The sequence below is a fragment of the Rutidosis leptorrhynchoides genome, chromosome 3 (genome assembly GCF_046630445.1).
Source record: "Rutidosis leptorrhynchoides isolate AG116_Rl617_1_P2 chromosome 3, CSIRO_AGI_Rlap_v1, whole genome shotgun sequence".
Classification (NCBI taxonomy): domain Eukaryota; kingdom Viridiplantae; phylum Streptophyta; class Magnoliopsida; order Asterales; family Asteraceae; genus Rutidosis; species Rutidosis leptorrhynchoides.
Window position 1 is genome coordinate 1,733,385 of NC_092335.1, and position 24,082 is coordinate 1,757,466.

Genomic DNA, 24,082 nt, shown 5'->3' on the forward strand with positions numbered 1-24,082 from the left:
ATGTTCTCGGATTGGGGCGAGTTTACTCCTGAACAGCAGTTAGGGGCGGGTTATACAACTGCAGGGAAATCAACGCGTTGGTGGTTAAGTCCCTATAACGAGTAGCGCCGTAAAAAAAAAAAAAAAAAAAAAAAAAAAAAAAAAAAAAAAACTTTGAAATACTTGCTGAAAATAGTATCAACGGTTAAATAAAAACCCAGGTCAAAGTCAATGGTGTCCATATATACCATATGATGAAGATGATGATGATTTGTTTAGGTCATATCTAGTCTAGTAAACACCACAAAACTAGTGTGCCAGACTGTCAGTAAACTGTAGTGTGCCAACTGTGGCTTATTTACCCAATCCCTCGGTGTCGGTGGTGATGCGACGCTGATAGGAACATTCCGACCAAACGATGTCATCTCATATATTCCATCTTCAGTTACCGTCTCTTCGTCCGACGTCACACCGCCTGTCACAATCATCTTCCTGCCAAATTAACCATTTTACAAAGCCTGATCATCACCTGCTATCTCGAGTTGAAAATTTCGCAGCTATACCATCTTCAAAGCACGTGATTGGTCCTTGTTATGGTCACGTGAGTCGTCGATGTGTCAAGGTTGGATCAAATTTCAATTTCCCGCTAATTTCTCCGTCGGATCAATGGGGGAATTGGACTGCCCTATTTTCAATCGGTGCTATTGGTAGCTGGTAATCACTAGCATTTTAATTTTAATTTAATTGACTATTAGGTTAAGTTTCTTTTATTTACTACTACTACATATTAGTTGATTGATGGTACTGTATTTTGTTTCTATCTAATTCATATACTAATAAAAAGGTCTGAGAAGACAACAATTGGGAACATGTTAAGTGGAGCATTAATGAGTACATTGATTGGACTTGCTGCTAGTAATTTGGGGTTTATTTCGTGTGAAGCAAAGGCATATCCGATTGTTCTAGAGTATTTATTACCATTAGCTGTTCCTTTGTTGTTGTTTAGAGCCGATCTGTTCCGAGTTTTTAGGTCAACGGGGAAGCTGCTTTTGGCTTTCTTGATTGGTTCAGGTAAGCTTGTTGGTAATACCAGTGGTAGGAATTTTTTTTAAATGGTCTTTATCAAAAGTTTATCTATCTGTTAATCCACTATTATGAAGTGGTTGTACATGGTGATTTGTGGTTTCATAAGACACTATTGCAGAATCTTATGCACAGAGATAAGAATAGAGATCTTATACCAAAGGACACGTAACTTTGTTCATCCAAGAATATCTTGACTTGATAGTGATTATTATCCGTATTAATTAATATTAATATTCATATAATGCAAGCTAATTACAACTGTATGTCACCTTTTTCCTACTGTTTAGACCAATAGGTCTGCTATGACGCGATGAACAGCGTAATTGCAACATTTTCAGGGGGATATAATTACTATATTTGAGACCTCTTTCATAAAAAAGATTAAACATATCATTCGTATTACTAGTAAATTGTCATCAGGAAGAATTTATACAGTATTATGCAATAGTCCGACAGATATATATAGATTGTAAATATAGAAATTAAGAATTAACAATTTAGATATATAAGGACATCAATCATATGCTTATAATGTATGATATATTTATAATAAAAGTTACTTAGTATTGGAACAGTTATTTGCCAATTCAGCTTTTTCATTATTATATCTTTTCACAGTGGCAACAACAATTGGAACAGTTGTCGCTTATTGGATGGTTCCAATGCGGCCACTTGGCCAAGAAGGCTGGAAAATTGCTGCTGCTCTTATGGGTAGACATATTGGTGGAGGTATACATAGCTCCGAGTTCAACATTGTAACACCCAACTTTTATCATCTTCTTACAATTACAATTAATTAATACTCCGTAGTATATTGGCCTCTTTTGGCTCTAGTTATTCTTATTCCCTGCCAGGGCGCCAAATACTGTCTATTTCAAAACTAAATGTGTTTAATGCTTTGTTATAAACTTCTAATTTGTACACTTAACTGCTTTTCCAAAATTTAAAAAAAAAAAAAAAAAAAAAAAGTACACTTAACTCGTTAGAATGTTAGGAATATTTGGAATTTCAAGTGTTTGCTGTAAATATTTGTTTTTAGTTGGTTTCTGCATTGTGTATTGATTAATAATAATAATAACAAGTTTGTTGTGGTTGGTTGCTGTATTTATTATGTAGCTGTGAATTATGTTGCGATTGCTGAAGCTCTGGGAATTTCTACTTCAGTTTTAGCTGCTGGACTAGCTGCAGATAATGTTATTTGTGCAGTCTATTTTACCACATTGTTTGCACTTGCTGCTAAAATCTCTCCTGAGACTTCAGAATCAGAATCAGAATCAACCAATGGTTCGTTAAGTTATAATAGTACAATACTTGTCGTCGTCGTCGGTCATCGTCAATAGCAAACCTGTTATTTATCCAGTGAGCCAATCAACATTTTTTATGTGTCAGGTGTTGAAGAGGATGTAAGAAATTCAGAATCTGGGAGCAGTAAACTTGGTTTGCTGCAGTCTGCGACGGCCCTTGGTGTATCGTTTGGCATATGTAAAATGGGGAGTTTTGTTACTAAATATTTTGGAATACCTGGAGGAATCCTTCCAGGTGTTACCGCTATTGTTGTTGTTTTGGCAACTGCATTCCCGAAGCAGTTTACATATCTTGCACCCGCTGGTGAGGTTATGGCCATGATATTAATGCAGGTAAGTTAAACCTAACCTCTAACTTCTTATTAATATTCCATACTTGTACTGCAGCTGTATCCATTCCATTCCATTAGATATAGCTAGCTAGTCTGGTTGGTTGGTTGGTTGGTTGGTAGTCCAATTCTATATCAAGCACTAGTGCTAGAATCACATCTTTTTTTTTTTTTAAAGTCTAACTAGACTACAAGTGACATGGGTGGGTCAAGTAATGGGGTCAGGTCAAAATGGAATTTCTTTTAGCGAAATCTCTTTAGCATCATCATCTGCATCAGTGTTGTAAATCTCCCGAGATCTCCCCGAGATCTCCCCCAAGATCTCGTTTTTAGAAGGCAACCGAGACGAGATGTTCATCTCCCGAGATTTCTCGGTCAACCTGGTCAAACTTAGTCAAAGTCACCATTTCCCAGATTTTCTTGTTAATTTGTAAGATTTTTTTGTAAAATTCGTAATTTCTAAGATTTTCTCGGATATTTTTGTAAAATCTCGTAAAAACGTATATAAATATACATATATTTATGTTTTTATGTATATTTTTATTAAAAAACTATAAAGTCAACGTCCGAGATCTCCCCGAGATTATTCCGAGATGCCGAGATCTCCCTAGAAAAGTCCAAAAGAGATCTCCCCGAGATCCGAGTTCTCCAACCTTGATCTGCATAATGAATACATCTCGACGAGGTTTTTCTTTTTGTTTTTGTTTTCTTCAGGTATTTTTCACAGTGGTGGGTGCAAGTGGCAACATATGGAACGTCATAAACACAGCACCTAGTATATTTTTGTTTGCTATGGTCCAACTGGCAGTTCATCTAGCAGTTATTTTAGGTTTAGGAAAGTTGTTTGGGTTCGAACTCAAGTTATTGCTGTTAGCCTCGAATGCAAATGTAGGAGGGCCAACTACAGCTTGTGGAATGGCGACAGCAAAAGGATGGAAATCATTGGTTGTTCCTGCAATACTTGCTGGTATTTTTGGGATTTCCATTGCTACCTTTCTTGGTGCTGCTTTTGGAGCTAAAGTTCTTCAATATATGTAACACATTATTATTCTGTATGGTGACAACTTACCCACGTTATACAAATTACATCTTGCCATTCAGCTTAAGACGGAACTATCAATATACTGTATACACCTATTGTTGTATGACAATTAGGTTTAGTTTTTTTGGATCGCACTACTAACTAAGCCAATGTACGTCGTCTTCTAAATATTTTGGTAACATTTTGTGTTTATGATCTAGTTTGCGTTTTTGTTATTTATTTATTTTTTTTTTTATTTTTTTATTATTTTTTTTTTTTTTTAAAGAAGAAAATCATTGAACCCGAACAAAGACGGTAATTTTAGAGTATACCATATTTGTTGGTATGATAAGTATGTATATGATCAAAAACTAATTATATGTGGTAAACATATAAGCATGGCACCATAAATGTAATTTTTACAAAACATTTTTTCATCATAGAAGATGATATTTCTTTTATGCAATTTGCACCACCCTTAGAGTTTATCGTTAATGTGCATAAAATGATTGTACATGACGGTTAGATGGTTACTGAATTGTGCTACCATTTTATGCACGTTAACAATATCCTAAAGTGTCATTAACCAAATCCTTCTTTTATATATACCACGGTAAAGTTTGCTGTGATATTTATTAACCCAATAAACAAGGGTATGCCCATTTTTTAAACAAACAGCTAAGGATCAGTTTCTAGCTTTTTATGCCACAGGCGAGTTCAAAAGATGTTCCTTATTAACAAATAACGGGCTTGAAACTTCGAATTACAAGCTTATAATGTTTCAAAAACGAAGTTTATAACATTAATTCAAAATGATGTATTTTTGTGTTTTTTTTTTTTTTAAAAAATGTGTTATTCTTTAACAAAAATATAATTTTTTTTTTTTTTTGGCGAAGAAACGAAAACTTTATAACGAATCTAAATCTCGGAAGAAGATAAAGAAAACAAGGATACAAAATAACACCACGAACGAGGCTCGAAAACAGTTAACAAGATCCCTAGAAGGAAACGATCTAACGCTAACTAGAATCGAGCCTCGACATGAACCTAAGAGACAATAACCATAAGCAAGAATCGAACCATGCAAAAAATTAACCCCTTTACCACAAAAACAAAAACAAAACCAATCAATCTCCGATGTTGTTGGTGTCCACACCACCATTCACATTTGCCTTGAACGAAAAGGTCGACTCGATTTCAACCCGGTCAGCGGTAGGGTTTCCCGCCAACTGAGGTTTCAAACCATCTTTCCTAAATTCATCGAAAAATCCACCTTCACCTATCAGACGTCCCGACCTCAAACCCACATAAGACCACTTAACTGCATCAATCTGAGAGTCTTTGAAGGTCTTTTGACATGTTTGGCTAAGTTGATGATAATAGTAATTATTTTTATTATTTGCAAAAAACAGAAAAATATATTAATAACCATTTTTCACAAAAAAAAAAAAAAAAAAAAAAGTGAAAACTCGGACTTATAACATGGAACAAGTTAGGTTGACATACAATAACTAACCCACTTGTACAAACCATTACACCCAAAAACAAACAAACATTACATCTCAATTCTACTACTAACAGCATATAAAATAAGAGGTATTTTCTTGAAATGCCTTTTTAATCACACTAGAATAGTAGAATCCATGGAGATTCATTCCAAACATAAAATTGATGGTTCTCACACAATTTAGCATTTACCAACCATCAAAACACCTTTAACTTGATCCAATTTACTTTTCTTACCATCCATTGCCAACTTTGAAGACTATGAATATTAAACAACTCATCTGTGTTTTGTAATTTTAATTTCTCTCTAAAGATAAGAGAGCCTAGTTCTGTTCACTTACGCAATATCAGTAAAAATGTTTGCAGGGGATTAGAACCAAAAGGCTTCATGACAATAATTTCTCAAGTTGCATCAGCAGATATATTACTTTTAACAAAGCTAAATTCTTTACCCTTGAAGGAACGATTCCAAGTTGCATCAGTAATAGTTGCATGTCCTAAAATTTGAATCATAGCCCTTTTAGAAAACTCCTAGTAAATATAAACAAGGTTGCAAAATTCGCTATTCGGAGATTAATCGGTGAGACTTTGAAATGAGTAATTGACAGTTCGTTGATTAATTCGATTGTACTTTATACATTCAAATATTAAATTAAAAAAATTATGTGTAAATATATAATAAAAATCATAAACATAAAAAATTGTTTATTTAGTTCAAAAACTATTAAAATGTAATTTAAATTCATGTTAAAATGTTGATCAATTTTGACTTTGAGTTATTTTAATTACCAAATCTGATTTTGACATATCAATCGACCTTAATCAATTTAATTAAACCGATTCTGGAAAATCGGAACAAACTACTCTTAAAAATGAGTAATCGGGTTTTTTACAACAGTGAATATAGAGACTAGAATACGAGGTTGAGAGTTGATATTTTTAACACTGTTTTTTGATAAAATTTCTAAACTTTTCTTAACCTTAACAATGTTTACACAATTTATTTTTGCTAGAATTCTTTCGGTGGCGAATTTAGGTGGAGACCCGTGGCACTACAAGAAAAACGATTTTTCCGGACAGGACTTTTCCGGACGACTAAAGTCGTCCGCAAAAAGCCACAAGCCGACAAAATTTATTGCCTTTTCTGTTTGCTTTTTCCTGATTGTTTGACCAGAGTTTCCCGGACGACCCAATGTCGTCCGGAAAGATTGGATCCAATTATTGTACCGTAAAAAATTGGCTCCAAAAGAGAATAGTTTTCGCGGGCTTTTTTCTCCGGACGACAAATCGTCTGGGATACCTTTGGGGACGACAAATCGTCTGGAAATACATTTTGGGACGACCGTTCGATTTGCCTACTTATACCGGATCCTCAACGCATATTGAACACATATCTAACACACATCCAACACTTAAACTGCACTATCACACTTCCAAACTCAAAATGGTGACCCTTTCGCCGATGATTGTCTCAATCGAAGTGTATTACGGAAGTGAATTCCGTAATGAAATGAAAGTTTATGATTATACACGTGGTTCAAAAGCTACGTTCAAAAACATTGACGTTCGCGACGTTGGTTTAGATGAGCTTTTAACCTTTTTGAAAGAAAATGTTCCGTTCGAACACACAGACGTCTTGTATTATGAAGATGACTGTGTTCCGGAATTGTCCGTCACATATCTCCGTACCGACGATCAGTGGAACGGTATAAAAGAAACCCTAAGTTGGCGTTCTGATCGCATTTCTCTTTATTTGGTTTTGGAAGACGAAAACACTTTTTTAACTTTCCGTTAAGTTAGTTAGTTAACTTGGGTGGATTTGTATCGTTTGTATTTCTGTATCGTTTGTATTTCTGTATCGTTTGTATTTGTATCGGTTGTATTAGTTCTGTTGAATGAAATTGTTATGTTGTTGTCATTTGTTTTGAATGAAAACGGATTGTAAGTAGATAAATCGGTTATTATATATAAAGAGATATTTAAGTAGACAAACGAATTTTTTTGAATTAAACACAACAAACGACAAACATTAAATTAATATAATACAAAGTTACCGAATTTAAACACACTTACTGAATTAAACACACTTACTGAATTAAACACTCTTACTTATCAGACGTCGTCCTATATATCCTTCAAGCACACGACTAAAATTAAACACACTTACTAAATTTAAACACACTTACTGAATTAAACACACTTCAAGCACACGACTACAAAGTTACTGGTATTGAAACACACTAATAACGACGACGAGGATGACTACGAGCATCCGATTTAGTGGACGAACTTTCAGAACCTGAGCTCGATGCTGCCGATGTTTCAGAAACGAAGGACCGATCGATAGGTAACGTGGTTATCGGAAGTCGTCCCACCAGGCCTTCAACCGCACCAATACTAGTAAATAGACGGTTCAGGAATGCTCCGTACGGAAGATGAGGTCTTGTTTCTGCATAACGAAGTTGATTCATTCGGGAAGCGACCAAATGAGCAATATTTACTTGGATGTTGTGAGTTATGCACCAGTGAAGACATGCTTCAGTCATTGACAATCGAGTGACGTTTGGTTCGCGGTGGTACATGTTACTCCTAATAAGTGCATTTATTATAGCGATATTTCCCGGACGAAGGTATTCGTCAAGGATGGCTGAACGTTCTATGGTTCTGAATGGAACCGCAATACGACACACAAGTATGGCCATGTCATATTTTGGAATATCCTGAGGAAGAGCTTCGAGGTCTTCACTGGGAAAATAGATATTTTTACCTTCAAATGGTACACCCAATAGCATACCAAATTGTTCAAGAGTATACTCGTGTTACCTGTCATAGATTTGAAACCTCACCAATTGTTCATTAGTGAATTCAAAGTTGGAATAGAATTGATGCACGAGAGTAGGAAAAAAAAACTTATCAAGCAAAAGGAAAGGAAGCCAACCCATTATTCTGAATTCACGATCGATCTCTGGAAAATCTTGTAGTCTGACTTGTCGACCTTCACTAATAGGTCTATTATTTGTTGGTTGATTCATAGTGTGATTGTAGAGATAGAGATAGAGAGACTTGAATGGGTGGATATGGATGAAAAGAGTGTGTATGGGTACTCTTTAAGTAGACCCACAAAGTTTTCCCGGACGACCCAATGTCGTCTGAAAAGATATGATCCAATTATTGTACCGGAAAAAATGGCTCTAAAAAAAGGAAAGTTTTTTCCCGCTGCACCAAGAATTCCCGCACAAATGCATCTGTGCTCAACACAACTTTATGCAGAGCATCTCTGCTCAACACAACTTTATGCAGAGCATCTCTGCTCAACACAACTTTATTACACGAATCCAATGTTAAAATTACACGATTTATTGAAAATTAAAATTACACAGTTTATTAAAATACAACAATTTATTGAAATTCAAAATACAACAATAACACAATTTAAGCATTCAAAGTTGGTCATGAATGTGGTGGTGGTGGATTAGATGATGGAAGGCTGGCGTCAATATCAAGCATGAAGATGCATTAAAATAGTAGAAACTGAAATACTAGAAACTGAAATTAATTATGAAACTACAAACTAGTACTGAAACTGAAATACTAGAAACCGAAATACTAGAAACTGAAATTAATTCTGAAACTACAAACTACAACACAATACTTCCATAGGTGATTACATCGGTTAGTTGAAAATGAAATACGACACAAATGCTACAAAAGTACAAATTAACATCAGTTTCAACATTTTTGCTTGACGTTTTGCGGTTTTGAGTGAACGTTCTAGATCTTTTTTGGACCTTAACAATTCTGGTATCATCTCAAGCGCCCTCTCAGACCAGAGCGGATCAATCCAAATTTGTCGCTTTCTACAAAGTGCAGACATCAAGGTGCCGAACCTACCACCACAACCATAATATCGTCGATCGTACTGGTACTCATCAGTCAAGCAAGTTTTGAGAACCATCTTTGAACCACAAGATCGACAAAATTTCACAGGCAAAGTTTCCACTGGACCATAATGGTAATTATCAACCATATTGTTGCAGTCATCTAGTGTTGTGATTGGTGGGGTAGTTATATAGAAGAATTTTCCCGCACAAAAAGCCATCATCTGTTTTTCCGCCAAAAATTTCCCACCAAATGTTTCCCGCCAAAGATTTGACGTCACATGTGACGCTGATGACGATGATGACGATGATGATAATGATTACGGTGATATGTGACGATGATGATAACGGATTAATTTAACGATGACGATGACGATGATGATGATGATGACGACGATGACGATGATGACGATGATGATGACGACGATGATGACGACGATGATGATAATTAGGTTTTAATTAGGATTTTTGATTAAATACTTAAGAAATTATATAGATTTTATTAATAAATAATATTTAAGTAATTAAAAATTATATAGATTTAAAAGCAATTTTAAAAGTAATTTTATAATTTAAAAGTAACTAAAAATAATATTTAAGTAATTAAAAATTATTTAGAAGTAATTTTTGATTAAATACTTAAGTAATTATATAGATTTTATTAATAAATAATTTCACCAAATAAATAATAAATACTTAAGTAATTAATAATTTTTGATTGAAATTAATTAATTATTTAAAAATTTCACCAAAAAAATGGCGGTGCACTATTCGTTTCCCTCCAGTTCAACTTCCTAGACGACAAGTCGTCCGGAAAGGGTCGTCCGAGAAAAAATGGCCCAAAAAGCTGAACAGCAATCTGTCGGCATTTACCAAAAAAAAAAAAAAAAACCACTCCCAAACTCTTCAAGAACTCCGGCAATTTTGAGGTATTTCGAACCAAATCCAACTCTAATAACACTAACAAAGGTATGTTCTTCATTATTTTTGTTAAATCCAATTTTTTTGTTGTTGCTTATTTTAGTTAAATCCGAATTTTTATGAACCAATTTGAGTTATTGCTATTAAATTCGAAATTTATGTTTATGTTTTGAAGATTGTTGTGTGTGATTATGTTTATGCTCAAGAAAAACATGCTTTGACTTATTGCTATTAATTAAATCCGAATTTTGCTTATGTATGTTGATTATGTTTGTTATATAGGTTGAAAATTAATATTTTTTTAATTAATATAAACTGAAAATTAAGTTATATTTAGTTATGCATGTTGATTATGTTTAGTTATGTAATTTTTTAATTAAAAAATTAAGTATTCATGTTGATTATGTTTAGTTATGTATTTTTTTAATTAAAAAATTAAGTATTTATTTAGTTAGTAAATTGATGGGTTTGATGATGAAAGTTGTATGTTTAGTTTGTATGAGTATAAGTATAAGTGTAAATGTTATTGTTTATATTTATGTTTATGCTTATTGTTTTATGAACATTGTTAGGTTTAGTGGTTAATTTCGGAATAGTTGTACCTTAGGTTCGAAATTAATCAATCATATAGAATACCCATCCAAGGTTAATTTATTAGAAATTAACTTTGGAAGGTCCCCTTTTTGGGACTGCTTTCTGTGTGTTTTGTCTCTTTTAGGATGTGAATGCGTATAACTTATTTACTAGTTACAAAAATTTTGGTACACATTTTCCCTTTACTCCTACAAATATGCGTTTAATACGACATATTTGGGGAGTTTAGGGGAAATGCTGCCGAATTTTTGCTAACTATTAAATTAGTTGTGCGCATCCATAGTTGAGGCAAAACATTCAGAGAGTGGGTTAGGTTGCCTTCCATAGTTGGACCACCCGACTTTGATTATACATATATTAAGTGTTTTTAATTTTAAAGTTTTTTGCTGTTTTAAACTTGATTTAATTAGGGAATATCTATGACGATTGATAAGAGGTAGACTACTATACGACATACATTTAATCCTGACTTTATTAAAGGTCTTAATGCATTTATTGAGAGGTGTAACAACAATTTGGTTTCGCACGGTAAGTGTAGTTGCCCATGTAAACATTGTGGTAATTCGGTTTTTCTTAAACCTAAACATATAAAAGCCCATATAACTAGATATGGGTTTGAACCCTCTTATACCATATGGCTGCATCACGGTGAACTACCACAACCACCCGAAGTACACAACACAACGGACCCTCTAAGAAATTTCTTGCACGATATTCAGTTGGAGGAAGTTCCTAATTTGAGGGCGAAGGTTCGAATGATGATGAGACTATGAATGACACGACCGCAACTGCTCTTGATGATTTAATTGACTCCACCCAAACCGAGCTATATCCCGGTAGTAAGTTGTCCTCATTATAGTTTTTAGCCAAGTTAACACACATTAAGGTCTTGAACAAATGGACGAATACTTCATTCGACCAATTGTTAGAATTACTCATACAATCACATCCCCCAAATAACACGATTCCTAAATCATTTTATGAAACTAAGAAGTGGATGAGAAAGATCGGTTGGAAGATATTGTTGAGTTGCATTATGGTGGTGCATTTAGTGTTGTGTTATTCAGATGCCGGTGGTTCAATACTGAGAACACCCGGAATCGTAAACGTACAGTTAAAGTGAATAACATAACTAGTATTGACACGAAAGATGAGTGGTACCAAGATGATCAACACATTTTTGCAACACAAGCTCAACAAGCCTTTTACATCGACGATCCTTCACAAACCTCTAGCAGCTGGAAGGTCGTTCATGAGGTACATCATCGAAAACTCTGGGATAGGGACATTATCGAAGACACCATACGGGATGTTGTACACGAAACCTGTGATGACCCGGGAATTTCCGACTAAATTTAAACTTTAATCTTATATGGTTTCGACACGACAAGCAAAGTCTACTTAATTAAGTCTCAATTTGTGAAACAGTTTACATGAATTCTTTTGACCTTTGACTGTTTCCGACGATTCACGAACAAGTGTTGTAAATATATATATATATATATATATATATATATATATATATATATATATATATATATATATATATATATATATATATATATATATATATATATATATATATATATATATATATATAATGTAAGTCTTTATAATAAATTGAAAAATTCTGTAATATAACCTAAACACTAGAATTTAATATATATAAAATAAGATACAAAACTATTAAGTGTAATTTAAATTGAATCTATAGATAAATATATAATTTTAAGTATAAATATTTTCATATGTATATTGTAATAATCAAAATATGCTATTATATAGTGTAGGTAGTTGATAAGTAGTACATAGTTGATAACATGTAATTTAAACATATTAAAATTTCTTATAAGTTAAAATATTGAATGTTCGATAAATGTTATCATATGATATATGATTATTAAATGCTACATAGTTAAACTTACTTATAAGTTTAAACTATAACTACTATATCACGTACATAAAAATAAATATTATTAGTAAAATCAGTATTAATAATATTATTATATATAACATATAAATATGAAATTGTTATGTGGAGTGTTATGATATTATCATTATCAATTGTATTAATAACATTAATATCGTTATAATTAGTAGTATTATTAATATTGTTATCATTTGTATTATTATTATCATTATTAAACTTATTGAAATTATCCTTATTGTTATTATTACTATCATCATATTATTATTATTAATTTAAATTGTATTAATATTATTATCTTATAAATGATAATATGAATATTATCATTTATTATTATCATTTTTAGATATAATCATTAGTGATATCATTTTGGTATTTTTTTATATATAAATATTATTAATATTAGAATTTAGTTATTTTTTTATTATTCGTATCTTTGATTTTTTTTATATAATTATAATTATTAATTATTAATTCGTTTTTTTACTAATATAATTTATAAAAATAATCGTGTACTTAGAATGGTAAAAGCAGCATTGTTTCAAGTCCCTTTCCAACTTTAGCTGATTGTCAAATTTGTACAATTAGGATTCGATCTTCACAGCAAAAATCTAAAGTTTGTTAGAAATCGATATCGCCTTTATCTTGTTTATATTTCTTTTGTACGACAACTTACTGCTATCAAATTGAATTGAGTTATATAAAGTTCCAAACCAGTTGTTAATTGAGAATTTACGACACAGTATATAATACAAATTACAAATATCATTAAACAGCTCTTGCTTGATTGAAATTGATTATTGAAACCCAGAATAATGTCGTTACCTCTGTTCTTCACCTTTTCAACCAAAATTCGATTTCGATTCTTATCTTAAAATGTATTAATGTAGGAATGTTAGGAATCCTTCCCTTAAACTATCTGCAAATTTACAAGCTTTAATTCTTTCGATTAAACCTGAATTTTGGAGTCAAATATAAGTTTCAAAAAGTCAAAGATTGGTGTTCATCATCAAATTCAAATATGTTTTGAGGTTTTAGGTTCGATTAATGATTCCAATAGTTTTTATATATGATTATAAAATTATTTCATGTTATACTCATAAATCATTTCGTGCTAAAAATCAAAAATTCAAATTTTTTTTTTTGTATTATAGCTGCGACAGCAGCAGACCCATTCTTCGTTTATTTTTTTATTTTTTTTTCAAACTCAATCAATCACAAGCAAGTGTCTCTGAGTTAATTATTAAGACTCAAAACTGATTCTGTAAAAGTTAGGAAGATTAAGATTGATTTTGGAATCAATTGAAAGAGTGAAGAAGAAGGAGTCAGAATGTATAAGGGTTAAAAATAAATGAAACTAGAATACATCAGGAAAAACAAGAACAGAGCAGTGGTCTTGAGTGTTTGTGTGTGAGCGGGAGGTCTTGGGTTCGAGCCTGGCGGGTAGCAATTCTTTTTTTATAAAAGGTCGTATGAGGTAGTTTTTAATTTCAAAAATATTTATTATTACCATTATTATTATTATTATTATTATTATTATTATTATTATTATTATTATTATTATTATTATTATTATTATTATCATTATTATTATTATTATTATTAATATTAATATTAATATTAATTATTGTTGTTGTAAATTGTTATTGTTACTAATATCATTAATATGTTTACTAGAATAATTAAAAGTATTATTATGATTATTACTAGTATAACTATTATTATTATTATTAACATGATTAGAATTATTATCATTAATATTAGAAATTGTATCATTTTACAATTATTAGTATACAATATGTTTATAATTATTAATATCATCATTTCTAATATTATTACTAAAAGTATTATTATTATTGTTGGAATTATTATTAACATGATTTGGAACATACTAATAATATTTATATTATAAAATTTTAATAAAAGTTGATATGGTAAAAATTATGAATATAGTTACGAAATTAAGTTATAAGAACCATAATTACGAAGTTAGAAAATGTAACACGAACCTCATGGTAAAACTGATTATTAAGACAGTTATTATTATTATTTTATCGTTATCACTATTATTACTATCATTATTATTAATATCATTCTTATTATTATAAGTATTATTACAATTAAATATTTTTATATAAAAAAAATACATTACAATAATATTTTACATATCACTATATTCTTATTATTAAAATGATATTAATTAATCTGTATATAAAAGATATTAATATATACAAATATAAATCTTATCATACATATAAACCTTAAAAATAAAATTTTATTATATGAGATAATGAATGATAAATATATATATATATATATATATATATATATATATATATATATATATATATATATATATATATATATATATATATATATATATATATATAAATAATTAAATTTATCTAAGTAACATAACAAGTATATTATTAATAATAGAATATATAAACTTTACAATTACGAGTATATGTTTTAATATATAAATGAATGATATAGGTTCGTGAATCCGAGGCCAACCCTGCATTGTTCATTTATTGAATATAGTCAAATGTATTTTTACTACAAAATACATTAGGTGAGTTTCATTTGCCTTTTTACCCTTTATATTTTTGGGCTGAAAATACATGCGCAATTTTTATAAATGATTTATAAAATAGACACAAGTACGTGAAACTACATTCTATGGTTGAATTATCAAAATCGAATATGCCCCTTTTTATTAAGTCTGGTAATCTAAGAATTAGAGAACAGACACCCTAATTAACGCGAATCCTAAAGATAGATCTATTCGACCTAACGAACCCCATCCAAAGTACCGAATGCTTTAGTACTTCGAATTATTTTATATCATGTCCGAAGGGTTTCCCGGAATGATAGGGGATATTCTTATATATGCATCTTGTTAATGTCAGTTACCAGGTGTTCAATCCATATGAATGATATTTTTGTCTCTATGCATGGGACGTATATTTATTAGAAATGAAAATCTTTTGGTCTATTAAAATGATGGAAATGATTATTTATGTTAAACTAATGAACTCACCAACCTTTTGGTTGACAATTTAAAGCATGTTTATTCTCAGGTATGAAAGAAATCTTCCGCTGTGCATTTGCTCATTTTAGGGATATTACTTGGAGTCATTAATGGCATATTTCAAAAGACGTTGCATTCGAGTCGTTGAGTTCATCAAGATTATTACTAAGTCATTTATAGTTTGGATATATTATGAAATGGTATGCATGCCGTCAACTTTCGATGTAAAGGAAGTTTGTCATTTGAAAACCAAATGCAATGTTTGTAAAATGTATCATATAGAGGTCAAGTACCTCGCGATGTAATTAACTATTGTGAATCGTTTATAATCGATGTGGACTTCGTCCGGATGGATTAGGACGGGTCTTCACAAAACCAATTCATCCGATCTTAGCCTTGATGCTGATTTAGATAATATGACTTATACAAGTATGAGTGTACCCGGAGAATCAATACCAATTCAGTTTAATCCACCAACACATGAAGTTGATGATGATGAAGTTGATGATGATGATGATGATGATGACATTTGTGATGATGATGATGATGATGATGATGTGGTGGCTGACGATGAGCTAAATCCCCAAATTCCTCTAAATGAAGCTTACTCTAGCGATGATGATGATTATTGATGTGTAATTCTTGTCATTTATCAAAAAATGCTTGTTGTTGTAATCAAATGTTTAATATTTTTATTAATGTTATTTCTATGAATGTCTTTTTAAATTTTTCGCATGAAATATATGTATATGTATACACACACAAACACACACACACACACACACATATACATATATAATGTGTGTGTATATATATATATATATATTTATATATATGTATAAATGTATATGTATATATCATTGTTCTATTCACTTTATTTGTATTTATGCAGATGAATTTCTTTGCTCTCATTTTCCTAATGATCGGTGCTGGGGCCGGTGGCCAAGATAACGATCCCCAGCCTAATGCAAGGGGTAAACGGGGAAAAACAAAAAACATAGGTTTACGAAAATTGAGAGATGCTCACGGACGACTCGACATTGACTTTGATTTTACGTGGAGAACCATTAATCCGATAGGCCCTAATAGTTCAATGTTTGTTAATTTGATAGCTAGTGTTGTTAGGTCCCCAAAGTTCCTGAAACATTACGCGTGTTGGGTGGATGTGCCAAGTTCTTCAAAAGAATTAGTTTGGATTAATATCCGCGTAAGTTTAACTAATTAGTACTTATACATATAGATATACATACATATATACACGTATATACATATATACACGTATATATATACACATTTATATATATACACGTATATATATATACACTTATATATATATACACGTATATATATACATGTATATATATACGTGTATATATATACGTATATATATATACGTGTATATATATATTTACGTGTGTATATATATACGTGTATATGTATATATATACATGTATATGTATATATATACGTGTATATGTATATATACGTGTATATATATATATATATATACATGTTTCTTATATACAATCTTCTAATATATCTATTATTATTTTTTCGTAGAATTTCTTTAAAATTGAAACTTGGCTAGAATCGGAGAGAGAACAACAAGTCCGAGCTGCTATTAACAAGATAGCGGGGGATAGATGGAAAAATGGAAAAAGTGAACAACAAGGTTATTACAAAAACCTTGTAAACGACTTTCCTAATGATATGAATTTTATTCGTTCCCACTGTGACGACCCGGAAATTTTCGACCAAATTTAAACTTGATATTTATATGTTTCCAACACGATAAGCAAAGTCCGTTAAACCGAGTCTCAAAACTTTTGAACTGTTTATATGGATTCAGTTAACTTTTGACAACTCCCGACGATTCACGAACAATTGTGTATACACAAACATGTAAAATATATATTAATATGAATATAACTATAGGTGTATATATAATATTTTTGAAACAATAAAATACAATTTAATTATTTGATTTGAATATGTAAAGTAGTATACAAAATAATAAATTTGCTATTAAAATAAATATCTATATATCTATATATATAAATCTATACATAATTAATGTTGTATGTATATTATAATATATATATATATATATATATATATATATATATATATATATATATATATATATATATATATATATATATATATATATATATATTAAGTATACTATATATGTTAGATAATTATTAAATATTACATAATCAATAATATGTAATATCTATATATTAAATATACTTACAAATTAAAATGTAGTTGTTACATTATTAAAACAAATATTAATATTAATATTAATATCAGTATTATTATTAATAGTAGTAAAAATTATGATTTTAGTTAAGATTATCATTTTCATTATTTTTATAATTACCATTATTATTAAAGTCATTATTAATATTATAAATACTATTATAAGGATAATACAAATTATTATTATTAGCATTAATAATATTATATTTTGGAGTGTTATTAATAATTATTATCAGTATTGTTAGGATTATTATTAACTATTATTATTATAAAGATTTATATAATAATTATTATTGTTAGTATTATTATTATTAATATATTTATTTATTTATTAATACTAATATCAGAGATAAGATTTGCTTTTGTTCAATATCACCATCCGAATTTTTATCGTGTCTCTAATTTTATTATCCATCAATATCAATCCACTATTACAGATGCAAAACAGTTAGGAGTTCCTATCACCTTTATTTTATTTTGTTTGCAATAATATATCACTGTCTACTCCTTTCACTGTAAAACAAACGAATTCCTTAATGATATGGAGGAAGTTAGTCAATTATCTATCCTTATTATTAAATTATATCCACTATCTCTTTACTCTATATATAACATACATACAGATATATAATTACATGATACACATAACTCCACTCTTCCAATTCAATCAATTACAATTCACCTCCATCATCATCCTTGGCTCGATCACCCACCATCACAGGTTACACCTCTCTTCTCTCTCTCTTTCTTCTTTTCTTATTCCTTTTTGTGAACTCGAAAACAAACTCATTTCTTATCCTTAATTTTATATCTTAATCTAGAATAGCCACCAACATCAGCAGCTCATTACTATAAACAAACATTAACATAAATGGATCATTTCACAGCTACTACGGTTTCCTCCGATTCTTGTTCTGTTTTGCAACCCTCACAAAACCCCCATGACCACACCAAGAATCACCAACCGTATCCCTTGCTCTCTCTTAAAACTGTTTCATATTTCCCTTTTGTACGATTAAAGCACAACACCACCAAGGAGTACCACAATTGGCAGCCACATGCTGCGATCTCTGTTACTCTTCTGTCACAACCTCCTCCCATAATGAGAAACCACCTTCCACTATCTTCATCCACCATTGAACACCCTAAATTGAACCACCATCACCAAATCAGCACTACGACCAATGGCTGCTACACAATTATGCTTTCTATATCAATAAAGTTACCTGCACATATTCAAAGCAATTACTACCGCTGATTTGTTGCTGTATTGACATCCTGGAACAACCATATCACCTTAAATCACTTTATGCACAATTTAACATCTTAAAACCAACACATATATGATTACATACAGACATCACAAATTAAAAACACTATTGTTCAATCAAACCATTAAAAAATCTGCAAACCCACCTTGTTTTGTTATTTCTGCTGTTGACAAGCAAAACCATCCAGGAACACCTCTTAAACCTATTTGTTTCTGTTATAATGCCAATAAGACCCTGAATTGAACATGAAATAAATTTGAACTTCAACTTACACTTACTTAATCTCAGATCAAAGTGCACTTCAACTATCCATCATCAAATTGTTGACATATTCTGGATGATATAACAGTACACATTCAAATCCTCCAAACCTGATAGTCAAACAGCAGTTCATAAAAATCGAATTAGGGATTTTGACAAAAACCACAAAATATCGAATTGAAACCCTTCTACTGTTATTAATTGTGTCGATCCAAATAAAATACAGAAAGTTTGCAGAGGGATGAAGAAATTAAAAGATTATTAAATAACCAATTACCTACATCACCAATTAATAAATCGATTGCTTGATTGATGGATGAAGGATCATGATTATTGATGAGGAAGAAGACGATGAAGAAGCTGAATAGGGTGGATGACAATCGATTGACCTGCTATTCCGTGATGATTGCCATTCAATTAATCTGTGATGATGATGAACGATGATGAATCGAAGACCCCATGAAGATCTTGAGATTATATTTTTTTTCTTTCACGCGTTTCTGCTATTGTTGTTCTCGATCTGTTTGAGCCGACAGCCAAAGCAATCCCACTCTTTTATTAGGTACGGAGTATATTATTATTATTATTATTATTATTATTATTATTATTATTATTATTATTATTATTATTATTATTATTATTATTATTATTATTATTATTATTATTATTATTATTATTATTATTCTTATTATTCTTATTATTATTATTTATTATTATTATTATTATTATTATTATTATTATTATTATTATTATTATTATTATTATTATTATTATTATTATTATTATTATTATTATGCTTATAAAGGTTAGGATTTAATGAGGTTAGGATTATAAAAATAAAAATCATAAATACAAATATTATTAAGAGAATGATTAAAATTAAGTTATGATTATGAATTGAATATAAATAGGATTAAATATGATATGAAGTAGATATAAACTGTAGTGACCCGAACTTTTCTATGTTTATATATATTAAATGAAATTGATATTTACATGATTAAGTATTTCCAACATGTTAAGTAACCAAACTTGTTAAGACTTGATTAATTGAAATAGGTTTCATGTAGACAATTGACCACCCAAGTTGACTGGTGATTCACGAATGTTAACACTTGTAAAAACTATATGATGACATATATATGGATATATATATATAGTTAACATGATATTATGATAAGCATGTATCTCATTAGGTATTTTAACAATGAGTTATATACATAAAAATGAGCCTATTAAATTAAGAAACTCGAAAACGATATATATAACGATTATCGTTATATCAACGTCTTACTAATTACATATGAATCATATTAAGATATAGATACACTATGTTTAATATGATAAAATGATAATTAAGTATATCATTAAGTATGTTAAAAATGAACTACATATGTAAAATAAGACTACTAACTTAATGATTTCGAAACGAGGCATATATGTAACAATTATCGTTGTAACGACATTTAATTGTATATATATCATATTAAGATATATTAATACATCATAATATCATGATAATGTAATAATTTAACATCTCTTTGGATATAATAAACAATGGGTTAACAACATTTAACATGATCGTTAACCTAAAGGTTTCAAAACGACACTTACATGTAACGACTAACGATGACTTAACGACTCAGTTAAAATGTATATACATCTAGTGTTTTAATATGTATTTATATACTTTTGAAAGACTTCAAGACACTTATCAAAATACTTCTACTTAACAAAAATGCTTACAATTACATCCTCGTTCAGTTTCACTACTCGTATGCACCCGTATTCGTACTCGTACAATACACAGCTTTTAGATGTATGTACTATTGGTATATACACTCCAATGATCAGCTCTTAGCAGCCCATGTGAGTTACCTAACACATGTGGGAACCATCATTTTGCAACTAGCATGAAATATCTCATAAAATTACAAAAATATTAGTAATCATTCATGACTTATTTACATGTAAACAAAATTACACATCCTTTATATCTAATCCATATACCAACGACCAAAAACACCTACAAACACTTTAATTCTTCAATTTTCTTCATCTAATTGATCTCTCTCAAGTTCTATCTTCAAGTTCTAAGTGTTCTTCATAAATTCTACAAGTTCTAGTTTCATAAAATCAAGAATACTTCCAAGTTTACTAGCTCACTTCCAATCTTGTAAAGTGATCATCCAACCTCAAGAAATCCTTGTTGTTTACAGTAAGATATCATTCTAAATCAAGGTAATACTCATATACAAACTTTGATTCAATTCCTATATCTATAACTATCTTAATTCGAGTGATAATCTTACTTGAACTTGTTTTTGTGTCATGATTCTACTTCAAGAACTTTCAAGCTATCCAAGATCCTTTGAAGCTAGATCATTTCTTGTCACTTCCAGTAGGTTTACCTACTAAACTTGAGGTTCGTGAATCGACCAGTGGCCAAGTCTTACTTCTCGACGAAGTAAAAATATGTGAAAGTGAGTTATAGTCCCACTTTTAATATCTAATATTTTGGCATGAGAATACATGCAGTTTTATAAATGTTTTATGAAATAGACACAAGTAATTGAAACTACATTATATGGGTGAATGATCAAAGCCGAATATGCCCCTTTTGCTTGGTAGCCTAAGAATTAGTAAACCGATCTACTAATTGAAGCGAATCCTAAAGATAGATCTATTGGGCCTAACGAACCCCATCCAAAGTACCGGATGCTTTAGTACTTCGAATTCGTTTTTATCATGTCCGAAGGATTTCCCGGAATGATAGGGGATATTCTTATATGCATCTTGTTAATGTCGGTTACCAGGTGTAGTGACCCGAACTTTTCCATGTTTATATATATTAATTGAGATTGATATTTACATGACTAAATGTTTCCAACGTGTTAAGCAATCAAACTTGTTAAGACTTGATTAAATGAAATAAGTTTCATATAGACAATTGATCACCCAAGTTGACCGGCGATTCACGGACGTTACAAAATTGTAAAAACTACATGTTGTGGTATATATAGACATATATATATGGTTGACATAAGATTATGATGAGTAAGTATCTCACTAAATATATTAACAATGTGTGATATACATAAGAAATGAGATTACTAAGTTAAGAAACTCGAAATGATATATATAACGATTATCGTTATGATAACGTCTACTAAATACATATGTATCATATTAAGATATTGATACACTATATTTAACATGATAAAATGATATTTAAATATATCATTAAGTGTGTTAACAATGAACTACATATGTAAAAACAAGACTACTAACTCAAGAATTACGAAACGAGACTTATATGTAACGATTATTGTTGTAACGATATTTTAATGTATATATCATATTAAAAGATATTCATACATCATAATATCATGATAATATAATAATTTAACATCTCATTTGATATAATAAACATTAGGTTAACAACATTAATTGAGATTGTTAACTTAAAGGTTTCAAAACAACACTTACATGTAACGACTAACGAAGACTTAACGACTCCATTAGAATGTATATACATGTTGTGTTTTGATATGTATTCTTACACTTTTAAAAGACTTCAAGACACATATCAAAGTACTTCTACTTAACAAAAATGCTTACAATTGTAGTGACCCGAACTTTTCCATGTTTATATATATTAATTGAGATTGATGTATACATGATTAAATGTTTCCAACATGTTAAGCAATCAAACTTGTTAAGACTTGATTAATTGAAATAGGTTTCATATAGACAATTGACCACCCAAGTTGACCGGTGATTCACGAACGTTAAAACTTGTAAAAAAAACTATATGATGACATATATATGGTTATATATATAGTTAACATGATATTATGATAAGTAAACATATCATTAATTATATTAACAATGAACTACATATGTAAAAACAAGACTACTAACTTAATGATTTTGAAACGAGACATATATGTAACGTTTATCGTTGTAACAACATTTAATGTATATATATCATATTAAGAGATATTCGTACATCTTAATATCATGATAATATAATAATTTAAAATCTCTTTTGATATTATAAACATTGGGTTAACAACATTTAACAAGATCGTTAACCTAAAGGTTTCAAAACAACACTTACATGTAACGACTAACGATGACTTAACGACTCAGTTAAAATGTATATACATGTAGTGTTTTAATATGTATTTATACACTTTTGAAAGACTTCAATACACTTATCAAAATACTTCTACTTAACAAAAATGCTTACAATTACATTCTCGTTCAGTTTCATCAACAATTCTACTCGTATGCACCCGTATTCGTACTCGTACAATACACAGCTTTTAGATGTATGTACTATTGGTATATACACTCCAATGATCAGCTCTTAGCAGCCCATGTGAGTCACCTAACACATTTGGGAACCATCATTTGGCAACTAGCATGAAATATCTCATAAGATTACAAAAATATGAGTAATCATTCATGACTTATTTACATGAAAACAAAATTACATATCCTTTATATCTAATCCATACACCAACGACCAAAAACACCTACAAACACTTTCATTCTTCAATTTTCTTCATCTAATTGAACTCTCTCAAGTTCTATCTTCAAGTTCTAAGTGTTCTTCATAAATTCCAAAAGTTCTAGTTTCATAAAATCAAGAATACTTTCAAGTTTGCTAGCTCACTTCCAATCTTGTAAGGTGATCA

At 30.1% G+C, this 24,082-nt stretch overlaps 2 protein-coding genes across 2 annotated transcripts in view; one reads left to right on the forward strand and one right to left on the reverse strand.

Annotated features, from left to right (window-relative positions):
• Positions 1-241: 241 nt before the first annotated feature.
• Positions 242-3,929, forward strand: LOC139895647 (uncharacterized). Its single transcript, XM_071878172.1, has 6 exons — positions 242-693; positions 824-1,050; positions 1,684-1,794; positions 2,182-2,349; positions 2,455-2,702; positions 3,413-3,929. Exons 1-6 carry the CDS (start codon positions 398-400, stop codon positions 3,734-3,736), a joined length of 1,374 nt encoding a protein of 457 aa, XP_071734273.1. The 5' UTR covers positions 242-397; the 3' UTR covers positions 3,737-3,929.
• Positions 3,930-18,917: 14,988 nt separating this feature from the next.
• LOC139896791 (uncharacterized) overlaps positions 18,918-24,082 on the reverse strand; it is an 80,446-nt gene continuing 75,281 nt past the window's right edge. The window contains exons 5-7 of the mRNA XM_071879431.1: positions 19,261-19,349; positions 19,071-19,122; positions 18,918-18,989 (exon numbers count right to left, since the gene is read on the reverse strand). Of these exons, the coding sequence (XP_071735532.1) occupies positions 18,918-18,989; positions 19,071-19,122; positions 19,261-19,349 (213 nt within the window). The remainder of the gene's footprint in view (positions 18,990-19,070; positions 19,123-19,260; positions 19,350-24,082) is intronic.

Bases quoted from the DNA above. Each gene is read 5' to 3' on its own strand.
- LOC139895647 (XM_071878172.1), top strand. From the start codon at position 398: ATGTCATCTCATATATTCCATCTTCAGTTACCGTCTCTTCGTCCGACG. The intron at 2,350-2,454 runs GTTCGTTAAGTT...TTTATGTGTCAG, and splicing joins AGAATCAGAATCAACCAATG to GTGTTGAAGAGGATGTAAGA. The intron at 2,703-3,412 runs GTAAGTTAAACC...TGTTTTCTTCAG, and splicing joins TGGCCATGATATTAATGCAG to GTATTTTTCACAGTGGTGGG.